General features: G+C 42.0%; 1 protein-coding gene across 4 annotated transcripts in view; it reads right to left on the bottom strand.

Annotated features, from left to right (window-relative positions):
• mtcl1 (microtubule crosslinking factor 1) overlaps window positions 1-20,004 on the bottom strand; it is a 79,149-nt gene that overhangs the window by 3,639 nt on the left and 55,506 nt on the right. For 3 of the 4 annotated variants that reach the window (XM_085439908.1, XM_085439909.1, XM_085439910.1), the window contains 5 exons: window positions 17,933-18,100; window positions 12,333-12,605; window positions 9,113-9,454; window positions 8,519-8,598; window positions 6,428-8,003 (listed from right to left, as the gene is read on the bottom strand). In XM_085439908.1, the coding sequence (XP_085296034.1) occupies window positions 6,428-8,003; window positions 8,519-8,598; window positions 9,113-9,454; window positions 12,333-12,605; window positions 17,933-18,100 (2,439 nt within the window). Of the gene's footprint in view, window positions 1-3,107; window positions 3,166-6,427; window positions 8,004-8,518; window positions 8,599-9,112; window positions 9,455-12,332; window positions 12,606-17,932; window positions 18,101-20,004 lie in introns of all 4 variants that reach the window. The other variant, XM_085439912.1, reaches the window with a different exon arrangement.

Below are 20,004 nucleotides of genomic sequence, written 5' to 3'. Positions count from 1 at the left end.
AGGATGGACAGATGTGCTACACAATCTGCAGCAAGTCCTGCAGAAAAACAGGTCGCAGAGTTTGACAGGAGGCGTCTGCGCCAAACCATCAATAAATCATTAGTTTATGAATACAGCTGATGGGAATACAGACGATACTGCTTGTGCAAGATTTCCCATGTGACGCCAAAGCATCAGATCAAACAATCCCACAAGTCAGGCACCTGTATACAGGAAGTCAGTATACACGAGCGGATATTAAAAAACAGCAAAGTCAACACCTGTACATGGACCACAGCTTCTAAGTTTTTGACCTTAAAAAAAGATCCACCTTAAAACCCTCTAGTGCAAGAATAAATAAAAATCCGTTTTAGATCAAATGTATGTCCATTAATTAGCCTGAAGTTACAGTATGACCTAAAATATCATCAGATTTTCACACAAGTTGATAAAAAAAGAGCCCAGATAAAACAATTAAATAAAAATCTTAAAGTCTGTCATTTATTTACTGAGGAAAACAGTCAAGTATTTAATATATGTGAGGGGGAAAATTATGTCAACCTTGAAAATAATCAGTAGTTAAAGCTCAGTGGAATACTACCGTAATCAGGTACTCACATCCTGTGTTATCTAAGGAATCTGGTTTTTACAACTCATTTGTGGACGAGAATCGTGGTACGAGCAAAAGATTCCTGAGGACTTTAGAAAAGTTTTTGCTGCTCAACATCTCTAAGGATTTTGAAGTTATTCAGACAGATTGTGTACAAATGGAGGAATGTGAGGAGCATCGTTTCCCTCCACAGGAGAGGCCGACCAACGGTATTACTCAAGGAGCAATACAGCAGTCTGGGAGCCCACAAAGGTTCGTATACATTTGTCACTGATGATATCAGCTGTTGGGACTTGTGTAAAAATATGATGATTATTTGTTATTCTTACTGAGAAATGGAGAAATGTCTTAACACCCCTCTAAATTTAACCAAATGCTGCATTTCCTCCCTTTGTGCCAGGCCTGCTGTAAAGGATCTGTATTTATATCCATGAAGGCATCTTGTTCACCGACATCACTCAGAGTGTTCTCCACTTTGTTGGATGTTGTGAAGGAGATTTTTCACCACGGAAAGAATTCTGTGATCATTAGTTTATTTGTCTTTTTAAGAATGTTGATTTGGAAACTTCTGAAGGTATTTTTCACCTCTTCTGTTCCTATACGAGTGGTGACAGGACTGTAGTGAGTCTGATGTACCCTCAAGTGGCGATATAAGCGGCGGTTGTCACAACGAACGCAGTGACTATAAGCCAGGCTTACCGATGGCCACTGTTCTTTCAAAAGCATTTGAGAAATATCAGAAGTTACGACCTGCTAACACTTCGTTCCAACACGACATCTGAAATGACCAATATGACATGGTGAGAATAGACACACTTCCCTGCAGTTTCTAACAGTGGATTTTTTCCTTAAGCATGCACAGTGTACCAGAATATTTAGTTCATTTCTACCAGAAATGACACAAAACCAAGACAGTGCAGAGGAAATGGCGAGTGTTAGCAGCCCGTCTTCATTGGTTAATCTTTGTTAGTCTGAGAGGAAATGGTAAGAAGACGTAAGAAAGCGCTGTGTGGACAAACACGTGAGAAAAAAAGTACAATATTACAAGAAAACATCACAGTCCGTCTAGCGGTGCACGTAAAAAGGAGGACCTGGTAGAAACACAGTGTTAGAATAATCCAGCAATGCCTTATGAAGCCCGAACAGACAACAATCGACCTGTGAATGTGTGAAATGTCCAAGAGTCGTCTTTTATGTCATGTTCACTGGCAAACACTTTGGCAGAAATATTAAAATCCACCAGTGATCAAGACCGAAGACTCTTTGGGTTACATGAATTTAAGGACCATACCAGTGTTTTTGCATGACTTCTTTTCCCCCCAATCAGTGGCAAATAGCAGATATTTTATGTTACCACAAAACTATTTAGCTTTTATATTTAAGTGTGACGAGCTACTCGCTGAAGCTTGAATTTTTCTTTAGATACATACTGCAGTAAAAATCCAGCACAGAGAGCAGAAACTGTGTAATAAATCTAATCTCATTTTTATGTCTGCAAAGGTTTTATGAAATGTGTTTACAGCAGGATTACTCAAAAGGTAATGAATAGATTTGCAAGCACTCATTTTTACACCTGTGTTGATCCAGGAAGTTTTTCTGGAAGGATTCTTTACTATTCTGAGGCAAAAATGGGCATGAAAATTACTCCAGGACTATTAGCTGTGCTTTTCAGACATGGGCTCAATTGGACATTACTGTGTAATCCAACCTCCCAACTAATGTCCGATTCAAATGCATCAGAAATGCATTTTCTCACATGCACCTCAACCGAATAGTGTCTAGAAAAGTTTAGGGCTGTAGTGTATGTCTGAAATTGTCTTTATAAACAAAACGGGAGGGCTAATAGTTTCAAACTGAGGAAGTTATGTGTACCAAAATGCACAAACTGCCCGAATGGCTACCAAAACATAAAAAGAAGACACACAGATTATACACACACAGAAGGAGTGTGATTTCATTCTCTGCAAAATATTATTCTTTAAGTGCTAAATATACAGGTAAGGACCTGTAAGGTCACTTGTATGAAGTTGCTGCTCTGGCTGCTTTTGCTGCAGTGGAACTCACTGATTTGTGCTGCTTAATAAACCCCATCTCTCACTTTATGCAAGTCACTTAAACGTGTTTTTTTTTTACAGTACAAAGAGACATTTTTATTAAAATTTTGATAAGCCAAGAACATATAGTATGGTGTTAGTTACAATAGTGGATGGGAATCATGGGTAATGTTCTGCAGCATGCAAAAACACCGGCATGGCCCTTTACAAAAAACTGATGATCCACCAAAAAATATGAGCATGCACTCATTAACTGGGAGAAACAGATGCATGGCCGTCGCACGACTTTTGACACCACTCCAATGGCTTCACACACTGTCACTGTGCTATCCTGTGAAGCATGCATTAATGAAGAGGGAGGAGGTGGGGGGGGGCTGAGGTCTGCGGGGCGTGAGGTTCCTGTGGTTGGTGAACCCACCGCCAAAGGTCATAGAGGCAAAGTAGGAGGAGGAAGAGGAACTTACATCACGGAGACTAGCAGATTTAGAGTCCCCAAGGAGTTGTTAGTATGACAGTGTGGTTCTGGATCAGAGCACAGAGGACAGGGAGGAGGAGATAAAGCCCAGAGGGGAGGAAAGAGGGAGGGGAGGAGAAGGAGGAAAGATAGAGCGGGAAATGTTAATTGGTAAAAATCAAGCAAAGGGGAAGAGATCAAAGAAAAGTCAGGTATGTCGAAGGCAGAAGGCAGAAATAAGGCGGACCACCCAATAAACACACGCACACAGCTTCACTTAAAACCTGGAACTTCTGAAAGGGGAGGAGGGGGGCAGGCCTAGAGACTGGTTGGCAACCACCTGGCAACCACTGGTTGCTAGGGAGTGGTTGCCTGCTGTTGTTAGGTGAAGTCGGTTGCAAAGTGGTATACATCAAAAACCTGGTTTCTATCCGGTTGTTCAGTCTGACGTCACTAGCCGTGTCTGGGTCTAAACTCTGCTGCAGGTCCATATATCAAACGATCACTATGGCATTACTGAGAGTTGAAAAACTGTCTAAAGTCTTTCATCTTTAATAAAATGATCAGCGTTCTGCTCTACCAGGTGTAACAATTGAGTTTAACATCCAGGCATCCATGAAAACGGAATTTATGACATTTAACGGAGTTAGAAGTTAGCAGGGAGTTAGCTCGCTAGCTTCTATCTAAATACAATATAGCATGTCCTGACTGCGGGGTTTTGGAAACAAATTAAAACGTACAGCTCTGCTATCACTTCCAGCATAAATGAAGACAGAAAACTAAACAGCAGTGACGTTTGTAGGGTTACTGAAGTTGGGCTAGCTGGTATATAATGATGTGCTACGTGACCGCTAGCGACACAGCTATGTTAGCATAATATAAACAAGCTAACTTTTTTTCCACTCGATAAAAGTTACCGTGAGTGCTGTCAGTGGTCAGAAACAAATGTAATCACATGGCAGGATGCTGTAAAAGGACCAAACTTCAGCCAGGAGAACAACTGAGATAATCCATCCACAATACGAGGTTAGTCATTCATACTGTATACTGCTGCATGGGCTGGGCTGTAGTTACATCCTAAGGTTTTAAAAACTGAGCTTAAATAAATGATTAGCGGTAATAAAAGCCGAGGGAGGTCAACAGTGATCACTGACTGTTTTAGGAGCTTTTTGAGATCAAATAGAAGAAAATACATAACATTAAACATGTTAACAACACAAAAGCCATATTAAACGTAGAATACTTTAGACCCGGAAGTAGGATTCGTCGCGTCATCACTGAACAACCGGATTTCTTTAGTTGCTAAGAAAGTCCCCACTCACAAACTACTCACTAAGTGCTCATGAAGAGTGAACATCAAAGCAAGAGTGCAAAGTTAGAACTAGAAACTGAGACCATTTACTTTCAAAGTAAAGGTTGCACCTTTTTCAGCAGCGAGGCACAAGTTTTACTTTGAAGGTGAAAGGTCTCCACAACTTTTCAGGGTTCATTGAAACTTGATGGTTACCTAGCAAGTTGGTGTCTTTAGTGCACATTGTGGGTGAGTCATGGCAATCTGACAAGCAAAGGAATCACAAGGTTTTTGGTGCGGCACCCTCTTTGTGACCAGTTTAACCTACCTACTGCAAGCAGCAAATCTGGAAAGCACAAGAATGCACGGCAACATTTAGGCTGGGAGCACCTTGTTAGTTTGGCAATGTCATGGTTACGGTCCAGCTTCACCACTCGCAGCCCAGAGAGTCAGTTTTATTGCTAACTGTGACTAGAATAGATATTAAAAGCTTACATCTTTAAAAAAAACTCAAAATATATTTATTCAAAATAAAGAAAGAGGAATAGAAAAGAAATGTGTGAAATTGAGCATTAAAGAGCAGCCTGGATTACTTCCAAACTGTCCTTAACAGTTAAAACTTTGGGTATAATTAATATGAGCATCTACCAGTACATGGCTGAAAATAAGGAAAAGCATAAAAGGTCCCTTTCAAACTCATAAGCTCCTCAGGTAATTGATCGAAATGGCCACATTTGTGCAACAGTCACCAGCAGCTCATTCATATCAGCTTATTTACTGCTACCTTTTATTAATTTCTGAATTATAAGACAAAGGCTGCATTAAGACGAGGTTTGCTCCATACTGCCTGCCACTTCAAGAAATAAAAAGTATTTTCTGTGAGTTTGTTCTTACAAAGCAAACAGAGACACCAAAACGAAATCCACATTCATACCTCTTCTAAAAAATTGACATAACGCGTGGTTACGCGCCATCGCAATCCATTACTTTCGTGCTATTATCATGCTGTAATCATTATCCACAGAGTCACAGTTTTGTTTCATGAATGATCGCACGCTCCAGTGCCATTCATAAAGTCACATATCAGACTGTAATCTTGCTCCTGCACATCAGTGAACAGCAGCAGGTGAACTCTTGATGTTATTAACCAGCATATGTGCGATTATATTGCTCCCTGTACATGTACACAATTTCAAATATACAACTGGTCTGGGGAACACAGATTTTTTTTTTTTACAGCTGTAATGCAGCATGACCTGCTTTTCATAGGTTTTAATCGGTTTATGGAGAGTCAAATATGAGGCGTGCCGGCAGATACTGTAATTATTTCATTCAGGACATATATTAATTAATTAAAAGTCTGTCACATTTTTTGCACGGGTCAGAGAAATGGGTGGTGAAAACAGCCTGAACTGATTTCATCGAGTGAAGTTAGCGCTTTCCCAGGTTTATTTTGGTACGCGGGGGCGGGGATCCAACTCCTTTAAAAACCGGAGCCACTTAAAATTCTGCTTGAACACTTGATTGGAAGGCGCTGCTAATGATTAATTAAGGAACTGTGTAATAGTGATCCCACTCAGATCGCAGTTGTTAGACCATTTATTTCACTTCTCCACTTATCAGAGACATAAATCAGACTTCAGTCGGGCCTCAGTGATGGTTTAAGCACAGAGGTAAAAGCCACACTACAAGGAAGCCACTGCAGCAGAGATGAAAGTACAGAAGAAGAAACCTTCAAGAGTTTCTACATGCAGCGATAAGAGAAAGTTCAGTGTGTTGCAGAGGAGGGTTAAATGTTTTATAACATTACCATTGCATCAGTCAGTGCTTTTGATCTGAGGAAAGAGCATGAACATTTTAGTGATTGTGCACATTTTAAAGGTGAATTCTTGATCATCGTTTGTCTGATTAAACACAGATGTCTTCAGACATTACACGGGAACTCCAAGGCGGTACCATAAGTATCACCGTGTCATAAAACATGGGCCCCACATCACATGAATGATGAAGCGATGAATCCAGTGCATCTGTGTATTTACCTCCATGCATCCTGACTGTCCTCTGTCTGACTCGGTCTGCCTGCTGTTGTCTCTGCCGTGGCTGCTCGGTCCTCCCGCCTGCAGCCTCCTCTCCTCCCTAAAGTTCTGCTCCTGCAGCTTCTTGTTGAGGATGCGGGCTGCGTTTTCAGCCAGCGTGTAGCCCGGCGGGGCCGATAGATCCTGCCGAATGCTCACCACCTCTGGGTTCTTGTCGCCCTGCGTCTCCACTATTAGCTGCACAGGGCTTGGTGAGCGCCCGCGAGCAGGCCGCAGGCATTCCTGCGCGTTCCTGGGGTCTGCAGACAGAGGCCCGTGAGCGGGGCTCGGCTCAGTGGTGGAGGGTGGCGTGGGGCGGGAGCGACTTGGGGACTTATTCAATTTCTGAATGGTGTCATAGACCACAGGGGTGTGGTCGATTATGTTGAAGAGGCTGGACAGCCCATCGTTGATGGTAGTGTGCACAGGGCTGTCGCGAGTGGTGGTGGAGCGGGCCCATGCCGACTCGTTGTTCCCTTTCTGGGGCGTTGTGGGCATGGGGGCGCGGCTGTTATTGGGTAGCTCGGTTTTACTGGACGTGGATGGTTTGCGCTGAAGTTTCGGTGAGCCGTACTTTGGGGAGCAGCAGGGTCGCTCGAACTTGCTCTGGACCACAGGAGAGTACTGAACTTTCCTTGTGTTGCGTGATGGGGACGAGATGGGCGTGTTGCCACCTTTCGGGGTGAGGCAGCGGTGGGGGCTGCTGGTCAGGTTCCTCAGCAGGTCTGTCTGCAGACCCACGCTGATGGTTTGGGTGGTCTGAGTCCCTCTTGTGGTGAATCCGTTGGTCTGGCAGGCGGTGTCCCGGACAACAGGCCCCGGTGGAGAGCGGATGGCGTTCCTCACAGAGATGGCCACCTCCTTCATGTCGTCACTCATGTTTCTGGAGAGCTGAAGATCCAGAGAGGATGCATAGCCCACTGTGGGGCAGATAGGAGACTGACTAGGAGAAGTCCGTAGTCCTCCACCCTCCAGAAGGCAAGGCCACCTTGCACTGCTGAACACTTCATCCGGCCCACTGGCACCCACCCCAGCCTCCACTCCTCCCCTTGCTTTGGTCCCCTTTGCATACAGGAAATCGGGATCCTGGGCAGTGGTGTGCTCAGCTGCCCCGGGTCTGGTGGGGCTGTGGAGGATGTGCACCCCGTAGTGCTCCACTCCCACCCCTGCTGCTGCTGCTCCATTGCCTCTCAGTGGGGACTTGTGGCAGTGCTCAGGGCTGCTCAGGGTGCTGGTGGTCAGGGTGGCGCTGGTGGTGAGGAACCAGGAAGCGGGTTGGAATGGACCAGGAACGGCCTCTCCTTCCCGGGCCTCTGTTGATTTGTCTGTCCACACTTCCCGCAACAGTCCCGGACCAGAGGTGGCTGACGGGAAGTCCCAGCCCTTATTGTTGAACTCCTCGATGTACTTGAGATCATCTGGAGACAGAGGCGGGGTGACGTCGTCTTGGCCCTGATCGCCATGACGCGTCTTGTCAGGGAGGAACGGTGAGCTGTCCATTAACCGCTGGAAGTCGCTCATGGAGCACACCGACTTGGCTCTGGACACACGCGCACACACACACACACACGCACACACACACACACACACACACACACACACACACACACACACACACACACACACACACACACACACACACACACACACAGAGATCATTAACTACAGCTAAAGTCAAATGTCTCAAACTGATCTTCATAACATCTCCTTTATTTTCCCACAAAAAACCCCCAAAAATCTGTGGCTGCTTTTTTTTTTTTTTTTTTTTTTTTTTACAAAGGAACTCGGTCTGTGTTTTAAAACTTTGTGAATTATTTAACAGCGTAGTGAGCTGGATCTCATCGCTGCCATAAAAGAACAATCACCAGTCTCCCCGTCACTACAAGTCACACTTAACAGAATCAGCAGGGCCGATCAGTACGTACGAGCAAGAAAGTACTGCAGGAGGCCGGATAATCTGCAGCCAGTTAGTTATTGGTTAAAAATTTACAGCAGACTTTACAATACTCCAGCTTTTTGAACTCAGTTTAACATAATTCTGTCTCTGGTGGTTACCTGAGCAGACTCCCACCCTCCCTCATCTTGTCTTCTGAGTAAGCAGCAGCATCTTCTCTCTCCGAAATCTCATTTAGGGCCTGAAAGGCAACAGACACAACAGTTAAAACATGTTGAGGGAAGGGGGTTCAGTGCATAACCCTATTTAATCTAAATATTGTGGAATTTTGGCTCACTTGTGCAACACAGTTTAGAGAAGTAAGTGCATCTTCTCCTGGAAACAGACACTGAATGATAAATTTGTGCTTCTTAGATTTTAATATACTTTTAAATATAACCTCTTAAAATCTAAACTGGTGTTTGTGAATAATGTTTCACACTTCATAGCTAAATGAACTAATAAATATAAAACAATGAAAGAAGAAATGAAACACAGGTATTAATGAAGATTACGCTATCAACTAAAATGAAAACATAACATAACTTGTTTTTACCTTTATTTTAGATTCAAATTTACATTAAGATGAATTTTCATTAGTAACAGCTCAAAATCTAAGGAAGATGTTTTTTCACATAGTGTAGCTATCACACACATGCACAAATTTTCCTTTGTCTCTTCAAAGGTCATATTGAACTCATACAGATGTGCGTTACCTCCTTCATACAGGGAAACCTCTTCTCACTCTCCAGTCTGGAGGGTGGAGGGACCTCCGGTCCACTCATGGGGTCCAGAGACAGTGCGTCCAGGAACAGGTTGTCTGCTGAGCCTTTGAGCCCCATCGCAGCCCCCTGCTCCTCCAGAATGGCCTCGGAGTCAGAGTGGGAACGTGTGGGGGGCATCAGGACAGGTGTAGCCGTACAGGGGGAGCGGGGGGTGTGAGGCGACCGGGGAGCCTGGCAGGGACTGTCCTGAGGTGAAAACATGCCTCTGTAGGATGTGCTGCCATCTTTAACGTCAGAGCCCTCACCTCGCCGAGAGTTAAGTTCCCTCTGCATCTGCATGAAGTACGACACATGTGCTGGATAAGAGTCTGGGAGCTTATTACCTGTAAATGCAGCGAGCGCAGTCATCAAACATAATAAAACTGTAATTACTAAATGTGTCAGGACAATTTTAAACAAATATAAGCGGAATAAATATGCGAAAAAGGTTTGAGTTGTGTCTCTTTCCTGATGCTCCTTTTTCAGACGCACAGTGTTAAGCGTATATTCATGATGTGCTGATCTCATTAATTTTTATTTTCTTTTTTTATGCAAAAATTAAATTTTTACCACGTGACATATTTTATTTATGGGATAATAAAATCCAATTAAGAAGCTAAACTAAAAGAACAGCTTGATATTTTGGAAAACACTGGCATGTGCTGAGTGTTCAATGAAGAATGACACAGATCTCATGTGTGCATGCCAAGTTTAAACCAACTGAGGTGCCAAACAGTAACACAGACTGGCAGAACCACAGAGACCAGCCGGCCTAAGTTTGTACAAAGGTATAAAAAAAGCAATCTGACTTTTTACTCTATGTATGCTAAGCTAATCAGCTGCTAGTGAAAGTGGCACATTTGCCATAATGAATCTTGAGGTCGATGATTAAGAATTTTAAAAGCTCTACAGCTTTATATCAGATAATATACAAGTTTTTTTCTTTTCATGAGCAGCAAACAGATTTTTATTTGACATCAAGTTCCCTTAAAATTTATTTTGAAGAGTGATCTTTAGACACACCTCTCTGAGACATGAAACATTGCCACTGCGTGGTTTTAACCAAGCTCATCCATTCACCCTACTGGCTCCTTCACAGGTTTAGCACTATAAAGCATGCAAAACCTCTCATGTGGTCCTGCAGTCAAGGGAAGTGTGCAAAAAAGCTCCCATTTTAAAATGCACAACTTTAGTGCAGAAAGTTGTCCGATCACATGTTAGTGCACTCGGAGTGCTGGACCCGTGCCTGGATACAAGGGAGGGTTTCATCAGAAAGGCTACATCTGTACATGGATGCAGCTTGTCTGTCATTATTAGTTGATAGTACACAGCACTCAACTCTCTCATTAAATCTAGCTCAAAAAACAAAACAAAACAAAAAAAAATAAAAAACAGAAATAAGCCAACCTGGTGATGCTATGATGCCTAAATCGAGGCTCCAAAATGGGAATTCCCATTAAAGTGTATCTATCCTTTAATTTAGCTTCTTCTGCTCCTTTTAGGGGTCACCTCCCTCTCACCCTGTCCCTAGCATCCCTCTGTCACACCAACGCTCCTTACCGCCTTCACTACCTCTGCTCCTTGCACATGTACATCTCCATCTGTTCTTCTCATTCACAACCATGTATTCTCTGATCACTCCTCTTCTTTCCAGAACATATCTCCACCTCTCTCTTTTTTTTTTTTATTATCCATTTCTGTTAAGCAGAGGAGGCTTTTACCACACACGCGCTATATTCTTGTGCTCTGTTACTCCAATGTCACTCGCACAGTAATACACCTGCAGCACTTAAGGTTAAGCACCTTGTTCCTGGCTTGAAGTTTAAGGAAGAACAGCCACATTACTCACTCACTTTCAGCCTGCCAGTCTGAGCAGTTCAGTGGATGACCTGTGCTTTATAGTTTCCTGCAACATTGCTGAATAATGCATTTCCACCTCCTGCTCTGCATCTCCATTCAGAGGTGCATCAGCAGTTTTTTCCCCCTCTCTGAGCTGGAAAGCGTAAACTATATTCAGAGAGGTGTATTCCTGTCCCCTGGTCTGAATGATAATACGCTCACACACACATCATATTAATCAGTGTGTAGTTCTACTTCCTGCCCTGAACATCAAAATGCAAAAAGTGCAATGCTACAGCTCGTCTAATTAAATCGCACAAAGGACATAAATTATTCAGTTATGCTCAATTATTGCATCTACTATAATCGCCCTGAGTCCTTTGTCTGGGTTTCTTTCTCTCATTCCTTTATTAAAACACTGATGCAGCAAAAGAAATGCATAAAAAAAATCTATTAGCTATAATTTTGTTGATTGTCTCCCCTTAAAACTTTATTTCTAAAAAGTTTTAAATAGCTTTAGTTTTTCCCTCTTTATCTCCGATGTCTCAGGTCTAAGACTCATGCAAAAGACATTCAGAGCTCACAGAGATTAAATAAAGATTATACGCTGCCATCTTTGCCTAGTCTCCCTCACAAAAGAGGGATATTAGGCAACTCAGATAAACTTTAAGAACTTCTGTCTAGCAGAAATGCCAGGACTCGGATGAATGCAATGATCATAATATAAAAATATGGCAAAATTATAAAAAAAAAAAATTGCTTCATGTTTTCTATGTCAAAGCACAGAAAGCAGTAACGTGACGACGTGCTACAAAAAAAATGATACAAGACCGTCTCTCAAATATGAAGATTTAAAGCTTTTCTCTGTTTTATATCAATGTATAAAAGGAATATTTTGTTTTTTTGCCTGTGAACAAGAGAAAACACGTCTATAAAATGGCATTAACTGTGAAAAATGTTTTGGCTATTTGTAAGAGTTAAGAATTGAAATGTCTGAGTTTTCTTTTAACTTACTTACTGGTCAATAAACTGAACTGCTGATCAGTTATCAGGAAAGTTCGATCCCAGAATGAAACCTGCAACTTCTACTGTTGTTTCTTGATAACGTTCAGCAGGAGGAGCTGCTGAAGTTGTCATGGAGCTGTAAATCTTCACATTTATTTTGGGAAATTGTAGTCCAGTTTAAAGTTAATTTCAAACCTTGTAAACAGATGATTCCAATGATTACATTACAGCAAAGACCTCAGATTGAGTCAAATCTTGCCAAATCTTTCCTTCTTTGCCATTATTACCACTACTATTCTGTCTGTTTTTACTCCCGCCCTTCTCTCACCCTCTCCATCTTCCGGTGGAGCTCCCGCATACTGCTGTCCCACTCCTGCCGCTCCCTGTCGAAGTGCTCCAGGAGATCGACCCTCTCCCGGTTCCACCTCTTCTCTCCGTGCTGCAGCTTCCAGCGCAGATCCAGCGACGTGTTGTGGCTCTCGGCAAGCAGACGACGATGCTCCTCGCGCTCCAGCTTCAGGGCCCACTCGGTGTCTGCAGCTGGCTCCCCTTCGCCTCCCTGCGCTTCACCTCGCACCTTACCTTGCTCCTCCTCCTCCAGCTGGTCGAAGATGAGACACAAATATTGAAAAGAGACGATAAATAAAAAACACAGAAAAAGAGAAAATACCAGAGAATAGTAAAAGTCTCTGCAGTGGCAGTTTGCTGTTAAATTTTTGATAGCATTTCTGTTTAATTTGGCTTTAACGTTATTAACATGAAGGCAAAACACTTATTACAAAACCATCCTACTGTTTTGTAATTTCTGTGAAAGACTGCTTTAATTTTAGAGCACAACATTTGTAAATAGAAAGTTTTCAGACAATTAAAAGATCTTCTTCCAAACTTTCTGTCAGTTCAGTAACATACAAACGTGAGTGCAGCCAAGCAGGTCACCAAACCACAAAATAATAAATCAATGTCAAAACAGAACAGAAAAACGAATGAAAAGGCGTTGGCTGAAACAAACGCTCACTCTCACACTACGAATGATCGACACGTGCGGACGAGCCAACAATTAAACGGCTCACTGGGACTGATCGGTGTCATTTTGCAATGCTGAAAATCACAGTGTTATGCCAGCAGCAGCATACGTGTTAGATGAAGATGTAAACAGACGCTGTAGTCTTTAATAAGTAAGAGAAAACTTTTACAATGCAAATTTTTGTTTGAATCCTAATCAACAAAGGAAGATTTTAGGCATGACGTTGGTTCAAAGAGCAGCTTGAAGAAATAAAAGAGTAGTCGATAAAAACCTTTGGGAAATTTAAGAGAATCAATATCACTTTCAGGCTTCTATTATACATACTTGTAGCCAGAAGACGGTTTGCTTAGCTTAGAATAAAACTGAAAAGATAGGGAATGTAGGTTGATCCTGAGAGCTCAGAGCTCAGTGCATTTCAAATTGAAAAAAAAAAAAAAAAGAAACAAAAGCTAATTAAGAACTCTTTACCACATCTTCCTACAGGACAAAAATAAATAAAATTAAACAAAACAACTATATTATCATATTTTCAGTGCTTCCTAGAAACATTTTACTCTTGTATGTATCAAAAAAAACTGACGACAGTCTTCTCTAACTTTATATTCCTTGTGTTTTGTCCGTTTACTCGGGCTGTAGCAGTATTCAACAGCCTGTTATCAAAGTTCTGCTGAACTGAGGGTGAAAGTCACCAAACACAGAAGTTAAAAAAAAGGACGAGGCAGAGAGAAAATTAAAAGTAGCAGAAGGCTTTTCACTTTTCTCTCACTGCACTGCGGCTCTGGGTCCTTCTCCAAAGCATTGCTGCTCACTCACCTAATCAACACAACAAAGCAGCACGGTTCTTGTGCCGGTCCAACTCTTCCCACTTTTCACGCTGAACTCTTTATCGTTACACAATTACTGTGCAGACATGCAGGTGAGAATGATCTTCTTTTATAACTTAAGGGCCAAATAAAAGGGTAAAATGGCACGATAAGCGATAAAAACCATCCACTTTATTGCCCAGGTGAGGCTGGAGCCTAACCCAGCTGTCACGGATCGAGAGGTGGGGGTATCCCCCGGACAGGTCACAGGTCTGAGGGGGGTCCAATCAATCAGTCACTCTCACCTTCACACTTAATTTCAATTTAGAATTGCTATCTAACCTAAAGTAGCCGGAGAAAACCCACATAGGAACAAGGTGGAACAAGCAAACACCACACCTGGATCTGAACCAAGGACCTTCTTGCTGCTAGGTGACTTTTTCCCAACTTAAAACCAGTTCAAATTAATTAAAATGAATTGAATCTCTGCTGTACACAGAGAAATGACAAGAGAGGATGACGAAGCGGTTATTCTGCAGCAGGCAGAGACAGTTCAAACCTGAATTTATATGTCTAACCACACAATAGCGGGGAGGGGGGGAGGAAGAAGAAGGGAATCAGGCATTCTGCAGATTCTTCAAAGCTGCAGAACAACGAGAGGGAAGCTTCTCTTTCTGCAGAGCGGAGCTTTGTAGTCTTCAGACATGCTTTCATTCCAAGACATAATGGTACAAAGTAGAGTCTGCAGCAGGAGAGTCGTGCACACGGACCTCCTCAAACACAAGCTTCCGTTCTCTCATTCACAAATATTTGCCTTGTAGGCTTTTTATCTGTTTTAAACCTGCCTAATTTGACACCGGAGGAGACGATGAGTACACTTAGAGCTGCTGAATGAATTCTATAAGTCAGACTCTGCGGTATTATTAATACAGGCAGCTCTGTAGGGGCGAGCAGGTGGCCAGACCAGAGCATGAAACAGGAGGCAGCGTAAGCAATAACATAATCACTGGTTATGTCCACAGGTGAGAGCAATTTCCAATTCGACTCTGGTCTACTGGGCTGTATAATAATCCTGAATGAGAAGTATATTTCTAAAGTCCTAATAAGTGAAGCAAGTAAAGAACTCTGCACAGTTATCAGAGCAAATAAGTACATTAGTTCCCACTGTGGCCTTCAGCGACCTCTCCTCTGTGGAAGGATTGAACCGTGTAAGAGATTTACAGATTAAAAGCACAAGAGTTAAAAAGATAATCTTCCTCCTTTGACTCGAGCCTCTTAATTGGTTCCCAAAGCTGCAGTTTCCTTTAAAAAAAAAAAATCAGCTCAGGCTGATAAGAGACACTTCTCCACCCACCAAGGGTTTCAAATTTTTAGCTCTCAGCAAAGTGGTCAGAGAGGACATTCAGGACCCGGTTCGATTCTCAACGGGAAAGAAAGTTTTAGATTTCCCGCGCGGCGACAGCGAGGTACCCACAGAGACGCACGCAAAGAAAACACACTCAGCAAACGCTGCCAAACAAATGTGCTGCTTCTCAGAATAAAGTTGCTGTTTATTTCGCCTCATGTGAGATTTAAACGATTTAATTATGTTTGACCTTTAATAACAGTTTTTCTTAGAAACACGCTGTGAACACAATCCCGACACTTCAGTCAGAGAACTGCTTTTCAAAATGACAGATTTGTTGCAGCAGAGTTCCCCGCTTCCTTTGAATCTGTTACAACAAAATTTAGGAGTGATTGATGACTAATTATCTCCTCTGAGCCTACAGATGGGAGCTGGGAGGGAATCAAACAACAGGTATCTTAATTAGACCGCCAGACTGTGAGGGGAGTTTTGAAAAATGACATCAGAAGAGTAAGCCATCGATCTAGATACGTATACCTCAAACGTTTCCCTTTTTAAACCCTATAAAGTTTGAACCATGAAATAATACCCAAAAAATTATAATTTCTTGAAACTTGAGTTTTTACTGAATCTTCTGACAAATGAAAAAGAAAAAAAATATCAGTTTGCAAATATGAGTTTTAATTTAGATCTTTTTTTGCTACAGCCAGCAGTTTTGTGTAATTTATTGCTTAAAAATTTGTTGTGCAATTTGTTCAGGTTTTCCAAGGAAAAGAAAATGACACTGATGCTATAGGGGTCTCAAAACCTCACAAAAACACACGGATTAAAACGATACTCGTGGCTTTAGAGCAGGGGTCCCCAATCCCAGTCCACGAGGGCCGGTGTCCCTGCAGGTTTTAGATGTGTCCTTGTCCCACCACAGCTGATTTCAATGGATAAATAACCTTCTTAACATGTCTTGAAGTTCTCCAGAGGCCTGGTAATGAACTAATCATGTGATTCAGGTGTGTTGACCCAGGGTGAGATCTAAAACCTGCAGGGGCACCGGCCCCCGTGGACTGGGATTGGGGACCCCTGCTTTAGAGGGGTAGGTCCATTACTCGCTCTTTTAGCTTCTGCCCTCCACCAAGTCATAAAGAAAATATGTGGCTCACCAATCAGCTGGTTTTAAAAGTGCTTTTATAACAAACCTTTACATTTTTATAAAACACTAATTACCTCCTCTAAGGAAGTGACTGGTTTAGATCAGGGTTGCCAAACTCGTTTTACATCGTGGGCTACATACGGGCCACTTTGATGTGAAGTGGGTCATATCAGTGAAGCTACATGATAAACGTGTAAAGGTAACAGAAAATGTCCTTGTATTTTTGGGTAGTATGGATTCCACTATAAGATGGGGGTCTTTACTAATGCAAAAAGCTGTTAAAAAATATGAAAATACAGTTAAAAGTTCAAAATCTATGCACTCCATATGTTTTTTAAAGCTGTCCAATGGGCCAAATTTGGAGTTGTTGCTGGGCAGATTCTAGCCCTCGAGCTATAATCCTCCTAACAGACAGATTTACAAAGACTTTTATCGAAGATTAACTTCTGGAAACAATCTAATTTAATTTTGGAAGAATTATTTATTACTTTATTAGCGAGGTGCAGATTTTATTTTCTATTGGGATGTCTCATTATTCAGCAAATATAAAATGATAAATGGACTGGTACTGACATGATGCTTTTCTACTCAATTAGTTTGTGAGAAAGCAGTCCAAGTGCTTTCTTACTACGAGCCTTATCCACCCATTCACACGCTAACACACACGATCCCTTCAATATCTCGGCCCAAGGTACTCCGACATGCAGACTGAGGAGGCTTGTGACATTAGCAGACCTGAGCCACATGCGTCTTTGCTATAATCCACACTAGATTTACACTTACAGATTCGCTAATCCACCACAATCTGGCATTAAAATTGTCAGACAGTCGGTTTCAGACAGCATACAGCACTGTGTAAACGGCTTCCTCATCATTTTATTTATTGCTCTGCCAGACAGCAGCCATGCTATCACACAGGGCAGTTTTCTTTTTTGAGCCATTTGATTAGCCAAAACTAATCAGATACATCGATCCGTTACTAAAACTGGTCTTTTTAATAGTTCGTGCTGATGCAGGAAAGCATGCTTTAGCAAATAAAACTACCTGGATGTGTTTGTTATATCAGCAGACTTCAGCATTTATGACACCAACACAAACATCAGGTTACACACAGCCATGTCATTTTTAGATGAGGATGGTATACTTTCAAAGTACAAAGCACTTCTATCTCATTAGGAATATGAATGAGTGCTTTAACAGCTGTTTTCAGTTCTGTAAGATGTGCACAGAGTCACACTGAACAATTAGGCTCAAAGCTGAATTAATTAGTTTGCGCAAAGACAGATTATATCCATTGTGCAGTGCCAAGAGTGTGATTCATCATTATTTCCTTGGATGCGGTTCTTTTTTTTAAATTTAATCGGTGAGGAGAGATTATGAATGTTCGTTTGTTTGTCAGATGTGATATGGTTTAAGACACTATTTAGAGTTATTATTCATTCCAGCGCTTTACTTTCAAATCAGAAAACTGGCCAAAGAGGAGCAGTGAGCTTACAGGTAGAAAAAAGGGAAAACAAAACAGGTTTTCTCTGAGTGCAAAAAGGCAAAAAAAAAAAAAGCAGATTGTGTCCTGTCCCTTTAAAGGTGGGTGCTGAGATGCCATCTGTACCTGGGCGACATGGCACTTCATCTCTGCCCACTTGACCTCCCAGGCGGCTTTGTCATTGGCGTAGGATTGCTGCAGTTGGCATCGCCGCGCCTCCTCCTCCCGCAGCTCCTCTCGAAACTCCTCCAGCAGCGTCCGCAAGACCTGCAGCACTCGACGTGTCTCGCCGAACTGCACGAACAGGATGTAGACAAAACAATCATCAGAAACACACATTGGGCAAACTGTGAACGAATCCTTATCTAAACTGTGATTCGTTCAACCCGCGTCCTTTTTTCTCTGAATCACCTCGGGATGAACCTGCTTTGTGAGCGTTTTATAAAATCATTTTTACTTTTCTTCTTGTCTATTCTACTCTATTTTTTTCTATCCTTGTCCTTTTCTTGACCTCGTCGAGTAAAGAGCTGAAAGCTGGGTGAGAATAAAAAACTGTTTAAAATTCCTTCAGAACTTCTGAGCAATGCGCTAATTATGGCTGCAACAAAAACTTTCGTCATCCAGGATCTGGATTCGGATTCGTATGGAAACGAACAGCGGTGCTTGCCTGAGCTGTCTGCTCAGAGAGGTGTTTGCAGAGCTGTTTGCCTCTGGTGGTCCTGCTGTGGAGAGGCTTCAGGTCTTGGCAGGAGGCAGTGAATCACAAAAAGAGTCTGATCACCTCGAGGTGTCAATACAGCGCTGCCAGATCTGAGAACATAACATGAGCGCAATAGTTGCAAACTATTGTTTGCTTGAGTCTTCTATAGTTCATTTTTTTATTTATGTTTTTAGGGTAAATAATACCAAAACAAAGATAAGAGGAAAAAAGTATCCAAAGACTGAGGCTCTCATTATAAAAGGAATATAAATAGCTGTGCTTTTACCTTTCTAGCATACTCTATATAACAGAAGTCAAACTCATTTTAATTAATGAGCCACAGGCAGCCCAATATGATCCTAAGTGGGCCATGTCAGAGAATTTCTTGCACAGTAAACTCATAATTTTCCCGTTGCTTTTAGTGTAAAACAATAAAAAATGTTCAAATTTAATGAAGAACCCATCTACGGAGTACATGATGAATGATCTGAGAAAAGAACCTGACATGTTTTTCCCATATTAGCCCCAGAACTGAATTTAAAATCTTGATCTCGACTCCATCATATTGTTAAGACTTACTAGTATCATATTTTCCCAATAGGGCTCTTCCCTCTCAGACTGCAGGCTTACTTGTGGTTTCTGGAGTTTCTAAAAGTAGAATGGGAGGAAGAGCCTTCAGCTATCAGGAACAAACTCCCAGTTTGGATTTAGGACACAGATATCCCTCTCTACTTTTAGGATGAGACATAAAAGTTTCCTTTCTGATAACACGTAAAGTTAGTCCTGGAACAGATTCTGAGTCTGATTTAATCAAGGCTGATCAGCTTTTAGTTATGCTGCTATTGGCTTAGCCTGCTGGTGGATTTCCTGTGATTCAGATTCATCGATCATTTATTTTCTATTCCCCTCTTTTAACTCCCTGTGTGTTCATATCCTTCACAGCTGTTACAGTTTTCATAGTAGTACATTTTCACCCGTACAAGATTAAAAACAAAGGGGCCATTTGACCATTTATATCACTTTCACCAGAAGAGCTCATATCTAGCAGACGTCACAGTCGCAAAAATCATTCAGCCTGGGTTTTGTTTTCTTATGACCTGCTCCTATGCTTCTTCAGACCAGCCACTCCCACCAGTCCTCAGTACATACACCTCCACCTTTGGTAGATTATCTTGATGCCTGACCTTTCAAGCATTCTGTTTTCTTAACCTTTCCTCATACTTTGGGTTCTGCCTCAGCCTGATCCTCCCTGTGCTCCCCGTCTGCCTGTTTTTGTAACCTTGAACCTGTACTATTGAAGTAAAACTCCCTTTTTGCCTTTACAGCCTGCCTCCTGTTGTGCTTGTAAGGCCACAGGATAAAAACAATCAAGGTTTCACAGGTCTCACATTTCTATAACTACAAGAGTGAGCAATCACCTTCACTCAGAAGTCGCTATAAAACACAACAAATTCTACAAGTGAGTTTAATATAAAGAATGAGGACCACAGGCCAAGTT

The sequence above is a fragment of the Copadichromis virginalis genome, linkage group LG18 (genome assembly GCF_057382275.1).
Source record: "Copadichromis virginalis isolate Kocher_CV1m ecotype Utaka linkage group LG18, C_Virginalis_male_GT1.1, whole genome shotgun sequence".
NCBI lineage: Eukaryota > Metazoa > Chordata > Actinopteri > Cichliformes > Cichlidae > Copadichromis > Copadichromis virginalis.
Note: the sequence above shows the minus strand (reverse complement) of the source record. Positions and strands in the feature narration are given on the sequence as shown.